This window comes from Pelophylax lessonae, assembly GCF_965119305.1.
Source record: "Pelophylax lessonae genome assembly, chromosome: 4".
NCBI lineage: Eukaryota > Metazoa > Chordata > Amphibia > Anura > Ranidae > Pelophylax > Pelophylax lessonae.
The window spans coordinates 609,083,178-609,101,032 of NC_138771.1; the positions used below are offsets into that span (position 1 = coordinate 609,083,178).

Below are 17,855 nucleotides of genomic sequence, written 5' to 3' on the forward strand. Positions count from 1 at the left end.
TAACAACTTGATAAAATATAATGTTCTTTAGCAAGGAACATACATTCCGCATTAATAATCATGCTACCAAAATTAGTGTGTGCTGTAAATTTCCTCCAGCTTTGCTCCTGTCACTTCTTGCTGCAGGCTGACATTTTGCTGAATCCCAGAGTCCCTGTGCAGCAGTAAATATTTAAGCTTGGCCTTATCATTTTCTGTACAGTGATGAAAAATAGAGAGCGTATTACTGGATTTTAACGTCTTCTGGACTGCCCCACGGATATATACTGCGGCAGGACAGCCCTCCTGCGCAAAAGCACGTGCCTGTACCTAATTTCATGCAATGGGCCTGGGGCGCGCGTGCCGCCGGCGACCCGCTCCCGCTGTGATTAGATACAGCGTGAGCCAATCAGTGACCTCGTGATCAAGGCAGACCGCCATTCAGAGGGGAAGATGGAGATCTTGTGTTTCTGCTAAGCAGGAATATGGATCTTTGTCTTTCCCCGGTCAAAGCACCTCCCCCACACAGTAAGAAAGCACTCCCAGGGAACAAATTTAACCCTTTGATCGCCCCTGATGGCAACCCCTTCCCGGCCAGTGTCATTAGTACAGTGACAGTGCATATTTTTAGCACTGAGCGCTGTATTAGTGTCACTGGTCACCGAAAAAAGTGTCAAAAGTGTAAGTTAGTGTCCGATTTGTCCACTGCCGCAATACCGCTAAAAAAAAAAATCGCTGATCGCCGTCATTACAAAAAATAAATAAAAAAAAATTCCATAAAAATATCCCATAGTTTGTGGATGCGATAACTTTTGCACAAACCAATCAATATACACTTATTGGGATTTTTTTTTTACCAAAAATAAGTAGGAGAATACATATTGACATAAATTGATGAAGAAATTTGTGGGGGAAAAAAGGACATTCATTTTATTTGGGTACAGCGTCGCACAACCGCGCAATTGTCAGTTAACCACTTGCCGACCATATACTGCGGCGGTCAGCCCCGTGCAGGCAAAGTGACGTATGGGTATGTCACTCGCCTGCGAGCCAATAGGGGACGAGCGCGCGCCCCCGCTCGTTCACTGTGATCCCTGCGCGTGTGACTGGCGGACTCGATGTCGGCCGGCCAGTCGCGATCGTCCGGTACAGTGGTAGAAAGGCAGCTGGCTAATGTAAACAAAGCCGCCTGTCATTCTCCCTTGTGTAAGTGCAGAGATCATACGGTCCTGCTATGTAGGATCGTATGTCTCTGTAGTTACACAAACAGCCACATCCCATAACAGTTAGAAACACGCCCCTAGGGACACATTTAACCCCTCCTTCTTCAATAAAGTTAAACCCTTCCCTGCCAGTGTCATTTTTACAGTAATCAGTGCATATGTATAGCACTGATTACTGTAGTAATGTCACTGGTACCCCCAAAAAAGTAAAAAATGTCAGTCAAGGGTCCGATCTGTCCGCCGCAATGCCGCAGTCCCACAAAAAAAAAAAAATCGCAGATCGCCGCCATTACTCGTAAAAAAAAAAACAATAAAAATGACAAAAATCTTTCCCTTAGTTAGTAAACGCAATAACTTTTGCGCAAACCAATCAAAATATGGCTTACTGTGATTTTTTTTTTTTACCAAACATATATAGAAGAAAACAAATTGGCCTAAAATGTTAAAAAAAATATATATTTTTACATTTTTTGGGGGGAATTTCATATAAAAAAATTATAAAATATTGTTATTTTTGCAAAATTGACGCTCTTTTTTTGTTTATAGCGCGTGATCAAAAAAATCGCACAGGTGATCAAATACCACCAAAAGAAAGCTCTGTTTGTGGGAAAAAAAGGACGTCAAATTCGTTTAGGTACAGCGTCGCACGACCGCGCAATTGTCCGTTAAAGTCACGCAGTGCCGAATCGCAAAATAGGGCCTGGTCAGGAAGGGGGTAAAATCTTCCGGGGCTTAAGTGGTTAAAGTAACGCAGTGCGCCATATTGCAAAAATGGCCTGGTCATAAAGGGGGATAAACTTTCCAGGGCTGAAGTTGTTAAACAGTATAGGCACTTATTTTTAATGTTTTTCATAGCTATACCTGCAAAAGGTGCCATCCTGAAGTGATCAGGACTTCATTTTCTGACTAATGTTCCACTTTAATAACTACGTCTGTTCTCTTCTTACAGAATGTAGATGACACCATTGCCATCACTCCAGTGACATCCACATCATCTGTCCAGCGGAAACCAATAAACAAGGCGCCACACACAAATCTACTTACTAATGGTACATCAACTGTGACCTCAGGAAGGTAAGTACAGTCAGACCCTTCCAACTAGGTTCATAAAGAGTGCGGTCATCCACAAGGCAACCTAGGGCGGAGCCTAGACCCTGGTGGAAGTCAGCTGCAACCTTCCTGCTGAAAACCAGCAGGAAACACAACTGGTCAAACTTTGCACCTACCTGTCACATCACAAGGCATGTAGAGTCTGAGGGGACCAGAAAAGGTGGAGGGGAACCCATTCTACCCTTCTTTGCTTCATATATAGAAAAGTGAAGGTGTTTGGCTGTCACATCATCCTAATTACCCTGCTGTATATTGTGCTGTCTTGTGCAGTTTGCAGACAGGGCTTCACCTTAAAATGGCTGGTGCTAGGATTTTGATGATGATGATTATTATTATTATTATTATTATTATACAGGATTTATATAGTGCCAACAGTTTGTGCAGTGCTTTACAATGAGAGGGAAGACAATACATTTCAATACAGGAGGAATGAGAGGGCCCTGCTTTTAGAGCTTACAATCTAGAAGGGAGGGTCAAGTGAAACAAAAGGCAATAACTGTGGGGGGATGGGCTGATGGAGAAAATGAAAGTATAGTTGTTAGGTGAGGGTAGGATAGACTTCTTTGAAGAGGAGAGTTTTCAGGCATTGTCTAAAAGCTAATAGAGTAGGAGATAATCAGACAGATTGGGGTAAGGAGTTCCATAGGATTGGAGAGGCTCTGGAAAAGTCCTGGAGGCGAGCGTGGGAGGAGGTGACGAGGGAGGTAGAGAGCAGGAGGTTTTGAGAGGAACGAAGAGAGCGATTAGGTTGGTATTTTGAGACTAGGCTAGTGATGTCGTGATGAATGTAGAAAACGTTTGCTCACCATAAAATAAGTAATTTCCAGGCAATTTTAGGTATGTTGAACTATTTTTTATTGTAGCTCTGCCCCCCCCCCCCCCCCCGCAAGAACTGATAAATGTACACTTTTCGGGTCCCCCCGAGTTACCAACAGCAACCTTGACACGGACAGTTTCTCCCTCTTTCTCCTTGGCTCACTCACAATAACCAGTCCAGGGGTATTTGGTTGTTTTGTGTTTTATTATAAATTAGGGATAGGAGAAGGGAATAGTGGGATACTCAGAATTAACTATGCACAATGTTGGAGGACTTCTATCGTCATGTACAGCCAGGCTGTTGATTGACCCTGCCACTAAAGGTGAATTTGGATTAAGCCTCTTTCCTATGATGACTTGGTGAACTATAGGTTATCTTCAGGACACTCTCCTCAGCATTCTCTCTCTCGCCTGCCAACACTCGTTCACTGACTACTCTACTCCTGGGGTGGCCCCCCTCAGATGAGGCCCCTTGACACGAGTCCTTGTACTCACTATACTGTTTTTTCAGGGTCGCCAGTGTCTCCCCTTTAGTCAGCTCTCCTGGACCTCTGGGTTCAGCTCCGTTCCCCTGGCCCCGTAGGACGACCTCCTGCGACCACGTGCCACTGCTACAGAGGAGGGGGCAGCCGCTCCCCTCCCTCCGGGACTCTGCTCACCAGCCAAAGACCCCACAGCACATGTGCTCCTGGCTTTTATACATTCTCCCAGAATGCACTGAGGCAACTTGCCACTGCCAATCACCAGGACTGTATCAAAGCCTATGCATATATTTGTCTGGTTTCCTCCCACTGTCCAACATGCCTCCCTATTGGTCCAGTGTGAACAATGAGCAGACCTCACCAACAGATCCTGCTCTCTGGTAAGCAAAGAGCAATATAGATTTGCCTGCAGCTCCTCTAATAAGTAGACAGAGCCAAAAACTGTACATTCTCACTAGCACCTACCTAGGAGGGTGCTACATTAAAATTAGCTTTCAATGCAAAAAACATCAATTGCAGCAAGACAAATTGCCATCAACAATTTAGTTTTGCAGTTTCAATCGAAATTGTCAACAATAGATGCCTTGATCGGTTTATTTAGTGTCAACAATTTACACAACACTTTAAAGATACATACATACTGTATATATTACGTGTACACACAATACATATATACTGTCTCTACCCTTAACCACTTGCCGACCGCCGCACGACTATTTACTGCGACGGTCAGCCCCGTACAGGCAAAGTGACGTAGTACTACGTCGCTCGCCTACGAGCCTCTAGCTCCCGCCCCCGCTCATTCCCTGACATGTCCGCACGAGTGACCGCCGGTTCCGATGTCCGCCGGTCACTCACGATCTCCCGGTGCAGAGGGAGAAAGGCAGGTGGCTGATGTAAACAAAGCCGCCTGTCATTCTCCCTGGTGTAACAGCAGAGATCATACGATCCTTCTATGTAGGATCGTATGTCTCTGTGGTTACATCACTAGCCACGCCCCTTTACAGTTAGAAGCACGCCCCTAGGGTCACATTTAACCTCTTGCTCACTAATAAAGTTAAACCCTTCCCTGCCAGTGTCATTTTTACAGTAACAGTGCATATGTATAGCACTGATTACTGCACTGCTGTATTTAGGCCTAGGCCGACAAGGCCTAGGCCTAGGGCGGCACTTTGTGGGGGGGCGGCAAAAAAGCCGACCCCCTGCATGAAACCCCCCCCCCCCGATTCCGCCGCTGAACCTGAAAGAAAAAAAAATGGCCGCGGCCGGCCCGACATGCACACATGATGTTCGGCTATTCCCGGGCAGGTGGCGCCTGCGCGGTGACGCAATGGCGCCGGGCGGCGCCATTTTTAGATGGAAGGCGCCTCAAGGTAAGTGAGACTCTGACTCCTCCGCAGCAGATGCCGGTGCTGCAGGCATGGTACAGGAGATTCTCCTGTACCATGCCCGCAGCACCTGCATCGGCTGTACTATGCTGCCCACAGCCCTGCATCTTTTATATTATGCTGCTCAGTCACAGTGCCCACAGCCCTGCTGCATCTCCTGTACCATGCTGCCAGTGTCCAGTGCCCACAGCCCTGCTGCATCTCCTGTACCATGCTGCCAGTGCCCACAGCCTTGCTGCATCTCCTGTGCCATGCTGCCAGTGCCCACAGCCTTGCTGCATCTCCTGTGCCATGCTGCCAGTGCCCACAGCCTTGCTGCATCTCCTGTGCCATGCTGCCAGTGCCCACAGCCTTGCTGCATCTCCTGTGCCATGCTGCCAGTGCCCACAGCCTTGCTGCATCTCCTGTGCCATGCTGCCAGTGCCCAGTTCCCACAGCCTTGCTGCATCTCCTGTGCCATGCTGCCAGTGCCCACAGCCTTGCTGCATCTCCTGTGCCATGCTGCCAGTGCCCACAGCCTTGCTGCATCTCCTGTGCCATGCTGCCAGTGCCCACAGCCTTGCTGCATCTCCTGTGCCATGCTGCCAGTGCCCACAGCCTTGCTGCATCTCCTGTATCATGATGCCAGTGCCCACAGCCCTGCATTTCCTGTACCATGCTGCCAGTGCCCAGTGACCACAGCCCTGCATCTCCTGTACTATGCTGCCCAGTGCCCACAGCCCTGCATCTCCTGTACCATGCCCGCAGCACCGCATCTCCATGTCTGCAGCCCCTGCACTATGCCTGCAACTACTGCATCTCCTGTACCATGTCCACAGCCCCTGCACCATGCCAACAATCCCTGCATCTCATGTACCATGTCCGCAGCCCCTGCAAATTCCAGCAACCCCTGCATCTCCTGTACCATGTCTGCAGCCCCTGCACTATGCCCGCAGCCCTGGCAGATTTTCCCCCTTAATGACCAGGCCATTTTTGCGATTCAGGACTGCGTTACTTTAAAGGACAATTGCAAAACTGTACCCTAAAAAAATGAATGTCCTTTCTTTCCCACAAATAGAGCTTTCTTTTGGTGGTATTTGATCACCTGTGTGATTTTTATTTATTGCGTTATAAACCAAAAAAGTGAACAATTCGGAAAAGAAAAATATTGTTTTTCACATTCTGCGATATAACATTCCCCCCATAAAAATTTAAAAATCTAATTTTGTCATCCTTTTAGGCCAATTTGTATTCTGCTACATATTTTTGGTCAAAAAAATCCCAATAAGCGTATTTTGATTGGTTTGTGCAAAAGTTAGTAATAGCGTCAATCTGCGATTTTTAGTGGGACTGCGACATTGCGGCAGACAGATCGGACCCCTAACTGACATTTTTGACACTTTTGGGGGTACCAGTGACATTACTACAGTAATCAGTGCTAAAAATATGCCCTGTTACTGTAATAATGACACTTGGAGGGAAGGGGGTTAACCCGGGGGTGATCAAAGGGTTAAGTGTGAGCCTAGGTGGTGTTTTCTAACTGTATGGGGGAGGGGCTTGTGAAATGACCATAGAGACCTGTGTTCCTATATAGAAGGATCCCAGGCGCTCTGTGATCATTTCAGGGAGAACAACGGTCAGCTGTATTTACAACAGCAGGCCTTTGTTCTCTCTCAGCAGGGAACGATCGCAGGTGCCCGGCTGCAATTGCGGCCGCTGGCCCCGTGGATTGGCATCCTTGCTGCCTAGTGGGGGCCCCCAGGAGCGCTCTCACAAGCCAACGTACCCATACAAAACAACAAAATATACAAGTAGGCACTTTGTACCCACTTTTAATGTACAGAGAGGAAGAGGTGGAGCCTTAAGAGGAAGGGGTGTGGTTTATAGATGATAGGGCGGGTCTGAAACAGGAAGGGGTTTGGCCTTGACAGTAAGGGGTGGGTTGTAGGTAAATTAGGGGGTGCGCAAGTTTAGTCCGGCCTAGGGCAGCACAAAACCTAAATACACCACTGGATTACTGTAGTAATGTCGCTGGTACTCCCAAAAATGTCAGTCAAGGGTCCGATCTGTCCGCCACAATGTCGCAGTCCCGCAAAAAAAAAAAAAATTGCAGATCGCCGCCATTACTCGTTAAAAAAAAAAAAAAACCCAATAAAAATGACATAACTCTTTCCCTTAGTCAGTAAACGCAATAACTTTTTTTTGTCAAACATATGTAGCAGAAAACAAATTGGCCTAAAATGTTAAAAAATTTAGATTTTTACATTTTTTTGGGGGGGAATTTCATATAAAAAAAATGTGAAAAATATTGTTATTTTTTCAAAATTGTCGCTCTTTTTTTGTTTATAGTGCAAAAAATAAAAATCGCACAGGTGATCAAATACCACCAAAAGAAAGCTCTGCTTGTGGGGGGAAAAAGGACATTAATTTGGGTACAGAGTCGCACGACCGCGCAATTGTCCGTTAAATTCACGCAGTGCCGAATCGCAAAATAGGGCCTGGTCATTGAGCAGCCAAATCCTCCGGGGCTTAAGTGGTTAAGGAGCTTACAAACTAAGGTCCCTCTCTCAGAGGAAACAAGAGTACCCAGGGCTAACCCTCACAAGCACAGGGAGAGCATGCAAACTCCATGTAGAATAAGGTTTCCAGACCAGAATTTAGGTCTAGGACTCCAGTGCTGCAAGGCAGAAAAGCTAACCACTAAGAAACTTGTTTTTCCACTGCTGTCCACCAGAGGGTGCTACTGCACTGTAATAGTTCTCTGCAATGATAGTTCCACACTCACATTACATGCACACTGAGCTGCCCATGAGTGGTAGTTACATCATCCCAGCCTGGCTAACAGAACATTTTTCAGCCCATGTGTACCTAGCGTTAGTATTTGCTTCTTGCAAATACTACAGGAGGAGAGAGAAGAATAAGCAGACACGGAGAGCAGCACTAGGAGCCAATCAAATGTAGTGCATGCAAATGAGCTAACAGTGAACCTTCTGACAGGAGGATTGAGAAGAGTGAGCAGATTGGAAGACGGTGTGGCAGTACTAGGATCCAGTCAGGAATTTTGCATGCAGATGTGTTGAGAAGGGACAATGCTGACAGGAGGAGAGAGACGAGTGACCAGAGGGGGGAAACTGTTGCTGTACCTTCACTCTTCAGTCACACACTAGGGTATAGGAGGTGATCTAGCTCTTTTGCTTAAAGGGTTAGTTCACCTTTTTCAGAAATAATATAAAGGTAAGCCAACACCGTATACCCCCTGGTCGCCGCTGTACACCACTGTTATGCCTCGTACACACGGTCAGATAATCGTACGAAAAAACTCGCTTTCGACCTGGTTGCACGATAATCTGATCGTTAGTACACTGCTTTCGACAGCCGATCACAACAGTACATCCAACAAAATCCGAAGGGACAAACAGGAAAACTTCTGTCGTACGATAGCCCCGCGAACGACAATCGTGTAATTAGTACACTATGCGTCCGCTAAAAATCATTCGACAAACACCGCGCATGATCGGAAATAGCGAAATAACCCGGAAGGGGAATCTGGAGAATGTAAACAATGGTTTTACGACCCGACAATAATATTGCAGCATATTCCCAATGTTTTTCCGAACATTCGGTCAGTAGAATAGTAAAATCCAGCTATAATGATCAAGCCTGGTTATTATATTTGTTACCTAATTTTAGCAAAGACTGGCATAAATGTTAAAGATAAAGAACTGATTTTCTTTTCATTTTGGATACAATTTGCAATACACTGTTGGTCTTTAAATAAAGAGCAAATTGTGTGTACAATTATACAATCATACATATCTAATATAATAATGACAACATACAAGGCCAGTGATGGAAGCATGGTAAACTTTATTAATCAACAGATAACCTCAACAATCACAAGCAACAACCATATCAATAGTTGCAAGATCAACAAAACAAGTGCCACATATGTGTGTTTGAATGTCCAAAAACAAGTAAACTTTTTTTTAAATCTAAAAAAAAAACTATAATTGAGTGTAATTAAAATCCTGCGGCCATGGAGTATGTGGTCGTTCCTGTTGCATGTGGTGCCATTGGCCACCATGATGCTGTGATCCTGGTGATGTATGTTGGTTAGATTGGACAAATTGCTGGGATGTCAATCTACTCTCTATGTGTTCTGTCATGCGAGTATGTCTGGTCAATTCCCCTCGCACACCTTTATTCATCGTCTCCAGCATCAAAGTTTCCGCAAACTGACGTTGCTCCTCAGACATTTTACGGAGCTTGCTTGTCACAAGGATGCCAAAAGCATCTGCTTCATCATGTTTCTTAAGAGCAGCGGTTGCTTTGCTTAAAAATGATGTAGTGGCATCTTCAAATCTCCTCCTCTTTTGAGGCCTATTCACTGGAGTTGATGTAGTGCTCTCCTGTGTTATTTCAGTGAGAACATTTATGTCCTCTGATGTTTCCTCTTGTGTGTTTGTCTAAAAAAAGTGACAATTAAGCTTATATTTTGTATCACAGATTGCATTTCACATTAACATCCAACCCCCAAACATCAATTGTACCTGAAAACACAGAATGTATGGATTAGTTATGGGAATAAGAACGTTAATACCTGTGTCTGTGGTATTTCCTCGGTGTCCTCAGACAGGTTTTCTGCAGACATAAAGGTGTCCAACGCTGCAGATGTAGATGGTGTAGATAGTGTACATATGGACGATCTTGCATCCACCTGTTCAGTAAGGAACCGCAGACTGTCAAAATACCATAGTCTGGGAATGTATATGTCCTCCGCTCCTGCTCCAGATTTTTGGGAGTCAACAATTTTGTTCAATTCTCTTTTGAATACGGTTCTCAAATTAGCAATTTTATTGCGTACATAATTAATGTCCGCTGACATATGAATGGTTTTGCATAGGTCTACCAGTTTTGATAGGGCCTCATGCCTCTTATTCCGGTCCGAGTAGTCTTTTGATTTTATTTTCCACAAACAGGGCATCTGTCTGTACATCTCTATGAATTTCTGAAGGAATTCAGGGGATGTGAATTTGTCCACCATGGTTCCTACAAAGATAAACATGCTGGTTTAGCTATGTTGCATATCATGTACACTGGCATAGAAGCATAACAAGAAAATATATCTTTAATTAAATAAAGTGGCAGCAGTAGTACATACGGCCTCTTGCAAGCATACTCAATTTTCACGCTATAACAACAACACCTTTTGTTTTATGTGTCACTCATTTAAAACTATACATGTCATTTAGAACAGCTTGATATAGGAAGATTAACTTAGATGCTAGGAATCTTCCTCAAATTAAGTTGACGAATAATATCAGAACAATGCAATGGGCTTGCAAATAATGTTTCAATGCTTCAAAAGAACAATTTTTCCAACAAATGCTTAGTTTACCTTCGTTCGCTATGACAGTTCGGTCGTGAATCTAAAAAAATGCTCGTTCAGTCTTCTCTACAGCACAAGTACAATCCTTCCGTGATTGTGCCACCACAAGACGAACATTCGGTGTTTGACGGTCTGTGCATGCGTCTGGTGTCCCGCCCCTATCCGACGTCACGCACATGCACGTGGGGCGCCATTATTGCAATAACGAAGACGTCACAAGTCAAACGATCGAATGTCTGAAGTGGAGAACAGGATGTCGGCCAAAAAACCTGTGAGACAGGAAAGAAGAATGAAAGCAACATCCATGTCAAAGGATGAAATGTTGGAGATGGTGAAGATCCTGGAGAAGCATGATTACGATGGCAGGCTTGCACATTATGAGAGGCCTAATACAAGGAAGGACCGCATCCTGGACAAAGTAGTGGAAGTCCTCAGAGTTAAACATGGTGTGGAACGGTCCAAAGAACAACTGAGGAAGAGGTGGTCCGATTTGAAAAGTCGTGAACAAAAACAACTCATGGAAATCCAGGAAAAAATTAAAAAAAGTAAGTATATTTGCTTGTTGATATTTATTATTGCTTTCCAATGTTTTTTTCATTTGAGCCTCCTAATCATATGCTGTACATTACTGTGTATATAATATATAACTGATATTTCTTGGTTGTGCTCATTGTTAAATGAGTTATATAACTGTGAATGTGCCTGCCTCGATATATGCTGTCATTAATTTAATGTTATTTTCTTGTAGTCAAAAAAATGAACTTGAAGAAACGGCTGCGCCATCAGAAGAGTCATGAAAGGAGGAGGGGTTTTGGATCGGAGTCTGAGGACGTGAATGAGGAGAAAACAGCAGATTCTGGAGTTTCTGTTGCTGCAGCAGGTTAGTCATGTGGGTTTGTGAAGCAAATTTAAAGTTCTATGATAACATAGCATGTAATCCAAATTATATGTATTTTTAGGCTCCAAGAGGAAGAGACGACGCATAATAGAATTGGACAGTGACGATTCAGGAGGAGAAAAAGCAGGTCCATCAACAAGTAGTGTCCATGATAAAGATAGTGGTGTACGCAGCATTGAAGATTTGGCTGAGCATACTGAATTAGGTATGTGTTTAAGTATAATGTACATTAAATGTTAATTTTGATGGTAGAGGAATGCACAATTGGCCATAGAGGACATGTTTTGGGATGCATTTCAGTACGCTTGAGATAGTAGTAAAGTTTACAGACAATAACTGTATGTGTGTATGTGTGTGTATGTGTGTGTATGTGTGTGTATGTGTGTGTATGTGTTTATATGTGTGTATATATATATATATATATATATATATATATATGTGTTTTTATGTGTGTATATATATATATTTTTATATGTATGTATGTTTATATATATATATATATATATATATATATATATATATATATATATATATATATTGTATGTATGTATGTGTGCTGGTAATTTCCGGCTGGTGTGTTGAGGGCGCAGGGGCGCCGCCCCCCCATCCATGCGTTCGTCCCCCTAATCTACATGCAGGGGCGCCGGACGTATGGATTTCTATGGGATTTTTTTATCATTATCTGATTAGAGCCAGAGGCTCTAATAGGGCGATGCAAAGGGTGGAGCCGGGGCACAGAGCAGTGCATCCCGACTCCACCCATTGTGTGCCAATAGCAAATGAAAATTCGCTATTGTCACACCGATCCTCATCCTAGTCCCGCCATCAGCAGGAGAGAGCAGCATAGTCGGTCCAGTTATCGTGAGGAGGTAAGTGATTCAAGCAGCTGCTGCCTCAGACTCAGTGTCTCCCTCCTCTTTCCTGTCACTGTGCGGGACTGTGGACTCGAGTCCGGCGGTGGTGGGGGGCACACCGTGGTCACTTTACATTGAAGGGGGCACAACGTGTTAACTCTACATTGATGGGGGCACTGCTCACTGGTCACTCTGCATTGATGGGGGCACACTGTACCTTGATTACTGAAGGCACCTTTCATAGTTGTGTAACCTCAAAGTCACATTTTGACAGCCACCACTGGTGCTGGTGCAATTGCAAACATTTTTTGCAATGACAACAAGGTCATCCTGTCATGATGCTGAAAGATCACTATCATCCGTAAATCGTGTTATAAAGTGTGAGAAATTTGTACATAGGGAAAGAATGTTTGTAAGCAAACTATGCTATTTTTACAGATGACCTACGTGTCGAAGCAGTGCAGCAGGAATACAGTGTTTCTTCTCCGGTACACGTATGGGATACCATAATGGAGGGGACAGGTGACATGCCCACATGGAGCACAGAGGATACTCTGCAGAGTGTGACTAGCACACGTACGTACAAGTGAAATGAAATGAGTTGTTGTGGTCTTTACAAATTCACATCTTATTAGTAATCAAGACCTCTCCTTTATTACAGAACCTGTTTTGGATGCTACTACGGTGGGACAGATATCCAGGGAGTTAATTTCAGCATGTACTGACATCCAGAAGATCAAGGATGCAGCTACATGTCTACTGAGCCGTTTACAGTACTTCATAGACATATTTGCCAAATTACAGCCACATGTTTGATGTGCTTTTTCCTTGCTTGTTTTTTGTCGAATAAGGTCCGGTTCACACTTATGCGAGTGCGTGAAGGCTGCGAACTCGCAGCCTGTTCCCGCATCACACACGCACCCCCGGCAGTTCACACTGCCATATGCGATACGCTGGGGGTGTCAATGTAATATTAACGACACCCCCAGTTTGATCGCATATCGCAGTGCGATCGTGCAGTTCGCACAGGATCGGATCGCACAAGTGTGAACTGCTGTGCGATCTGATCCTGATGCGGCTGCCAAAAAGGGTCCCTGTGTGTGTTTGCTGTGGCTGCGGTGAGAATTTAGCCATACAAACTCTATGGCTAAACTCGCACCGCACAGCCGATCGCATGTAATGTCGGAGCAGTGCGCTCTGACATTACATGCGAACCCCGCACACGCACAAGTGTGAACCGGGGCTAATTGTTTTGTTTTGTTGTTTTTTTATGTTGATTTTTTGGAAACCTAAAGTTCAGGGTTGCATTCGTCTGTATTTGTCTGTACTGCACGCACATTGCACAATTGTTCACACTGCAATCTTGAAAAAAATTAGGGGAATCAATGTTAGATCGCAGTGTGACCGTGTGAACTGATACATGGTGCTTCAGTGGTATTGCAAAGGTGTCAAGACCCATGCAATACCATTCCAGTGCAGTACCAAAAGAGGGTTCATCATGGCCCAATAGGGTTGATTCCTGGAAAATCATAGCTGCTGATTCTTCTTTTTTATATTGGAAAGCATGTTAGCTTAAAATAAAACTTTTATATTTTTTCAAATCTTTGCTTCTTTATTTTCTTGAATATAATCATTGATCACTTGTTTAAAGTGCTTCTTTTGCGAATTTGATGAAGACATGTTATAGAACCTTATAATATAAGCTATTTGTGAACATTATCTTAATGCTGCAGTACAGTAAAAAAGTACACTGTTTATAATGAAAACAAAGAAAAAACTTATTAGATACAGTGGACATATTTATTCTGCAAATTTGCAAACCCAAACTATTATAGACATGTAACTTTAATTACATATAACAACTACATAAACCAAGAAGTTATGTTAAAAATAACAACAATCAATTTTTTATGCAGAACAGAAAAAGGAGCCTGCCATATTGCATATGTATAATATTAGCTTTATGTTGTCCAGTGGTCTTTTATTTGTCATCCTGCCAGGAAACTGAGCCCCTACCAACGAAATACTCCATGTAATCCAGTCGACACTGCCGTGCATTTTGTGAGGGAAGTCTAGGATATCCACTGTTTAGGGGAGTTAGTAAATCAATATGCTCATGGCTGTCTCCACGAATGGTACTCCCTGGCATTGATGAAGGATCATCAGGCTCTCTTTCAGAAGGCACAAGTGTCATGTAGCCATGGGCATTTCTTCTTAGATAGTTGTGCAGAACACAACAGCATAGAACAAGGCAGTCGATTTTATACAACGCTAAATTGATAGAGGTCAGAAAAATGCGGAATCGATTTGCAAGTATGCCAAATGCGTTCTCAACAACCCTGCGTGCCCGGGACAACCTATAGTTGAAGATCCTCTGTTGTCTTGTTAAATTTCTCATGGGGAATGGTTTCATAACATGTTCACTAAGCGCAAACGCGTCGTCAGCTACAAATACGAAGTTCATGCCTTCAAAGGTTTCCTCGCAGGATGGCAGATTGAGTTTCCCTTCCTTGAGACGCTTGTAGAACTCTGTTTGATCGATGATACTCCCATCTGAGTTCCGCCCATTCTTGCCAATATCTAAATACATGAACTCGTAGTTGGCATTAACTACAGCAAGCATCACAATACTGAAGAAACCTTTGTAATTGTAGAAAAAGGAACCAGTATTTGCAGGTGGCACTATACGTACATGTTTGCCATCAATGGCCCCACCACAATTTGGGAAATTCCAATGATGTTGGAAATTGTTGGCGACCTCATTCCACTCATGGGGATTGCTGGGTAACTGAAAGTTAATTTGAGAAGAGGTCAATACAATGAATAAACATTTAGCTGCACATTAGCATACAAAAGATTGACTGTACCTTGATATATTCCTGCTGTAATGCCATAATGATAGCCTTGCAGGTCTCTGGGATTATCTTTCCAAGTGATTGTGGAGAAATGCCTGTGGAAAATTTCAGGTCCTGAAGACTTCTCCCTGTTGCCAAGTAACGGAGAGTAGCAATTAGCCGTTGCTCTGGGCTTATAGATTCCCGCATTAGTGTGTCCTTTTTGCTGATGAATGGTGTGACGGCTTGCAGCAAATTTTGGAAACAGACATCATTCATCCTTAAAAAATTCCGGTAGTCGTCTGGATTGTTCTCATTCAGGTGTTTTAGCAGAGACATGTGGGAGTACTTCTGGCGGTCACGCAACCATTGCTTGGACCATGTCTTCCTTTTTTGCTTCTTCCTGTTCATTACATTGAAGATAGCCACTACTCCCAAGATGGTAATTGGAAGCACGGTGTCATGCATTCCGTCACGAATACTTCTACGTTTTCGGAGAACGTGCGAATAAAGGCGAAAAGACGATTAAACGCGGGGAAGAAAATCACGGATAACCTCGAAAATACAGACGGAAGAACGGAAGAGGAAGAGGCGTGTCAGATACAGGGGTCACGCGCATGTGACGTATGTGACATCACTTTCCAAGACGTGGCTACGCATTCTGGTTGCTTTCACACAATCGTACGACAGAAATCATATGGTTAGTACACATGGTTGCATTCGACATTTTGTAGCATGCTACTTTACTCGAACGATATGTCGTACGATTATCTGACCGTGTGTACGAGGCATTAGTGCCTACGCAGTCCTATTTATAGTCCCCGCTTTTCTCCCCCTTCTCTTTGCTGTGCTTCCAGGATGGATCAGAGCAATTCTGATTGATCAGCTCTGGCAATGAGCATTGCTCTGATCTATCCCGGAATTGCTGCAGAGGGAAAAGGGGAAAAGAGCAAGGATTTCAAATAGGACCACTACACCGGCAGCGAGGGCACTGACAGCTCATCACCCACAGAGGCAAGTATAGCGGAGACCAAGGAGGTGGGGAGAGTTTACGGTGTTAAGCATGATACACACTATAGGTTTGCTGGGTTAAATGAAAAAAAAACTGACAGCTCCGGTGTGAGCCGCTGAACTCGCTATGCAAAGGAAGTACAGAGATCTCCCCCGCTGAGCTGTTGTGTTCTGACAGGGGGAGGAGGCGACCCCCCCCCCCCCCCCCCCGCCATTGGTCGCCAACTGCTGGTTTTCCAGCATGCTCATGTGACAGAAGCCGGCCGGCTTTTTTTTGAACCGGCAAATGTCTCACGACATACGGCTGGTGTATACCTGGCTTTAGTTTCCCTTTTTAGTTTTTTCGGAAAAGTTTAACTTAACCGCTTTACGACCGCCCACCGCAGATGTACTGCGGCAGGCAGCCGCTCCTGGGCTAATCGCTGTACATGTATGGCGCTCGCTCTCGGGAGTCCAGGGGAAGAGCGTGCGCCGCCGGTGGCGCGCTCCCACCCCCGCTCGTCAGCGGGTAAGCAGATGCCTGTGTCAGGCGGCTCTGAATGCCGCCTGACACCCGTGATCGTTCCCCACTGAGAGAGAAGGACGGTTGGCTGATGTAAACACAGCCGACCGTCCTTCTCCCTAGGATGATCATAGAGATCATGTGATCCTGCTATATAGGATCACATGTCTCTATGGTCATTTCAGAAGCCACGCCCCCCAACAGTTAGAATCACTCCCCTAGGCTCACATTTAACCCCTTGATCACCCACAGGGTTAACCCCTTCCCTACCAATGTCATTATTACAGAAACAGTGCATATTTTTAGCACTGATTACTGTAGTAATGTCACTGGTACCCCCCAAATTGTCAAAAATGTCAGTTAGGGGTCCGATCTGTCCACCGCAATGTCGCAGTCCTGCAAAAAATCGCAGATCGCCACCATTACTAGTAAAAAAGAAACAACCAATAAAAATGATATAAATCTTTCCCGTAGTTAGTAGACGCGATAACTTTTGCGCAAACCAATGAAAATACGCTTATTGCGATTTTTTTTTTTTTTACCAAAAATATGTAGCAGAAAACAAATTGGCCTAAAATGTTAAATTTTGATTTTTACTTTTTTAGGAATGTCATAAAGCAGAATGTGAAAAATATAGTTTTTTTGTTTTTTTTCAAAATTGTTGCTTTTCTTTGTTTATAGCGCAAAAAAAATAAAAAGAGCAGAGGTGATCAAATACCACCAAAAGAAAGCTCTATTTGTGGGGAAAAAAAGAACGTAAATTTAATTTGGGTACAGTGCCGCACGACCGCGCAATTGTCAGTTAAAATAACGCAGTGCCGAATCGCAAAATACGGCCTGGTCAGGAAGGGGGCAAATTCTTCCGGTCTTAAAGTGGTTAAAGCAGGGTACACACTAGTAGAAAATCTGCCGAAAATCCCCGCCTGATGTGAAATCGTCTGATTTTCGCCTAGTGTGTACACAACTTTCAGCAGCCGATGCCGACATTTTCAACGAAAAAAAACGTAGGGACAAACACCAAAATTTTTTTCGTCGGTCCCCAGACGACCGATTTTCATTTAATGTGTACAGTACATCCGTGAAAAATCGGATACGAAAGACCGCGCATGATCTGAAGTTGCTGACAACCCGGAAGTCTGGGAACAAATGTGCCAAAAAAAAGAAAAATCGGACGAGAAATTTTGTGAACATTTATGCACTGTCAACTAAAAACTGTAATGAACGCTGAGAAGACAGAGAAAAATCGGAGGATATTTCGTCCGATTTTCGTCAAGTGTGTACGGCCCTTAAGCTAACCATAGTTGGCCAGATAGCTGATCAAAAAAAAAAAAAAAAAACAAACAGATTCTCCTGTGGGAATGGCGTATAGATTATTATTATTATTATACAG

At 44.1% G+C, this 17,855-nt stretch overlaps 1 protein-coding gene across 2 annotated transcripts in view; it reads left to right on the top strand.

The window, feature by feature from the left end:
* LOC309551988 (uncharacterized protein) overlaps nucleotides 1–17,855 on the top strand; it is a 75,310-nt gene that overhangs the window by 37,355 nt on the left and 20,100 nt on the right. For both annotated transcript variants that reach the window (XM_082252732.1, XM_082252731.1), the window contains exon 6: nucleotides 2,152–2,276. In XM_082252732.1, the coding sequence (XP_082108858.1) occupies nucleotides 2,152–2,276 (125 nt within the window). The remainder of the gene's footprint in view (nucleotides 1–2,151; nucleotides 2,277–17,855) is intronic.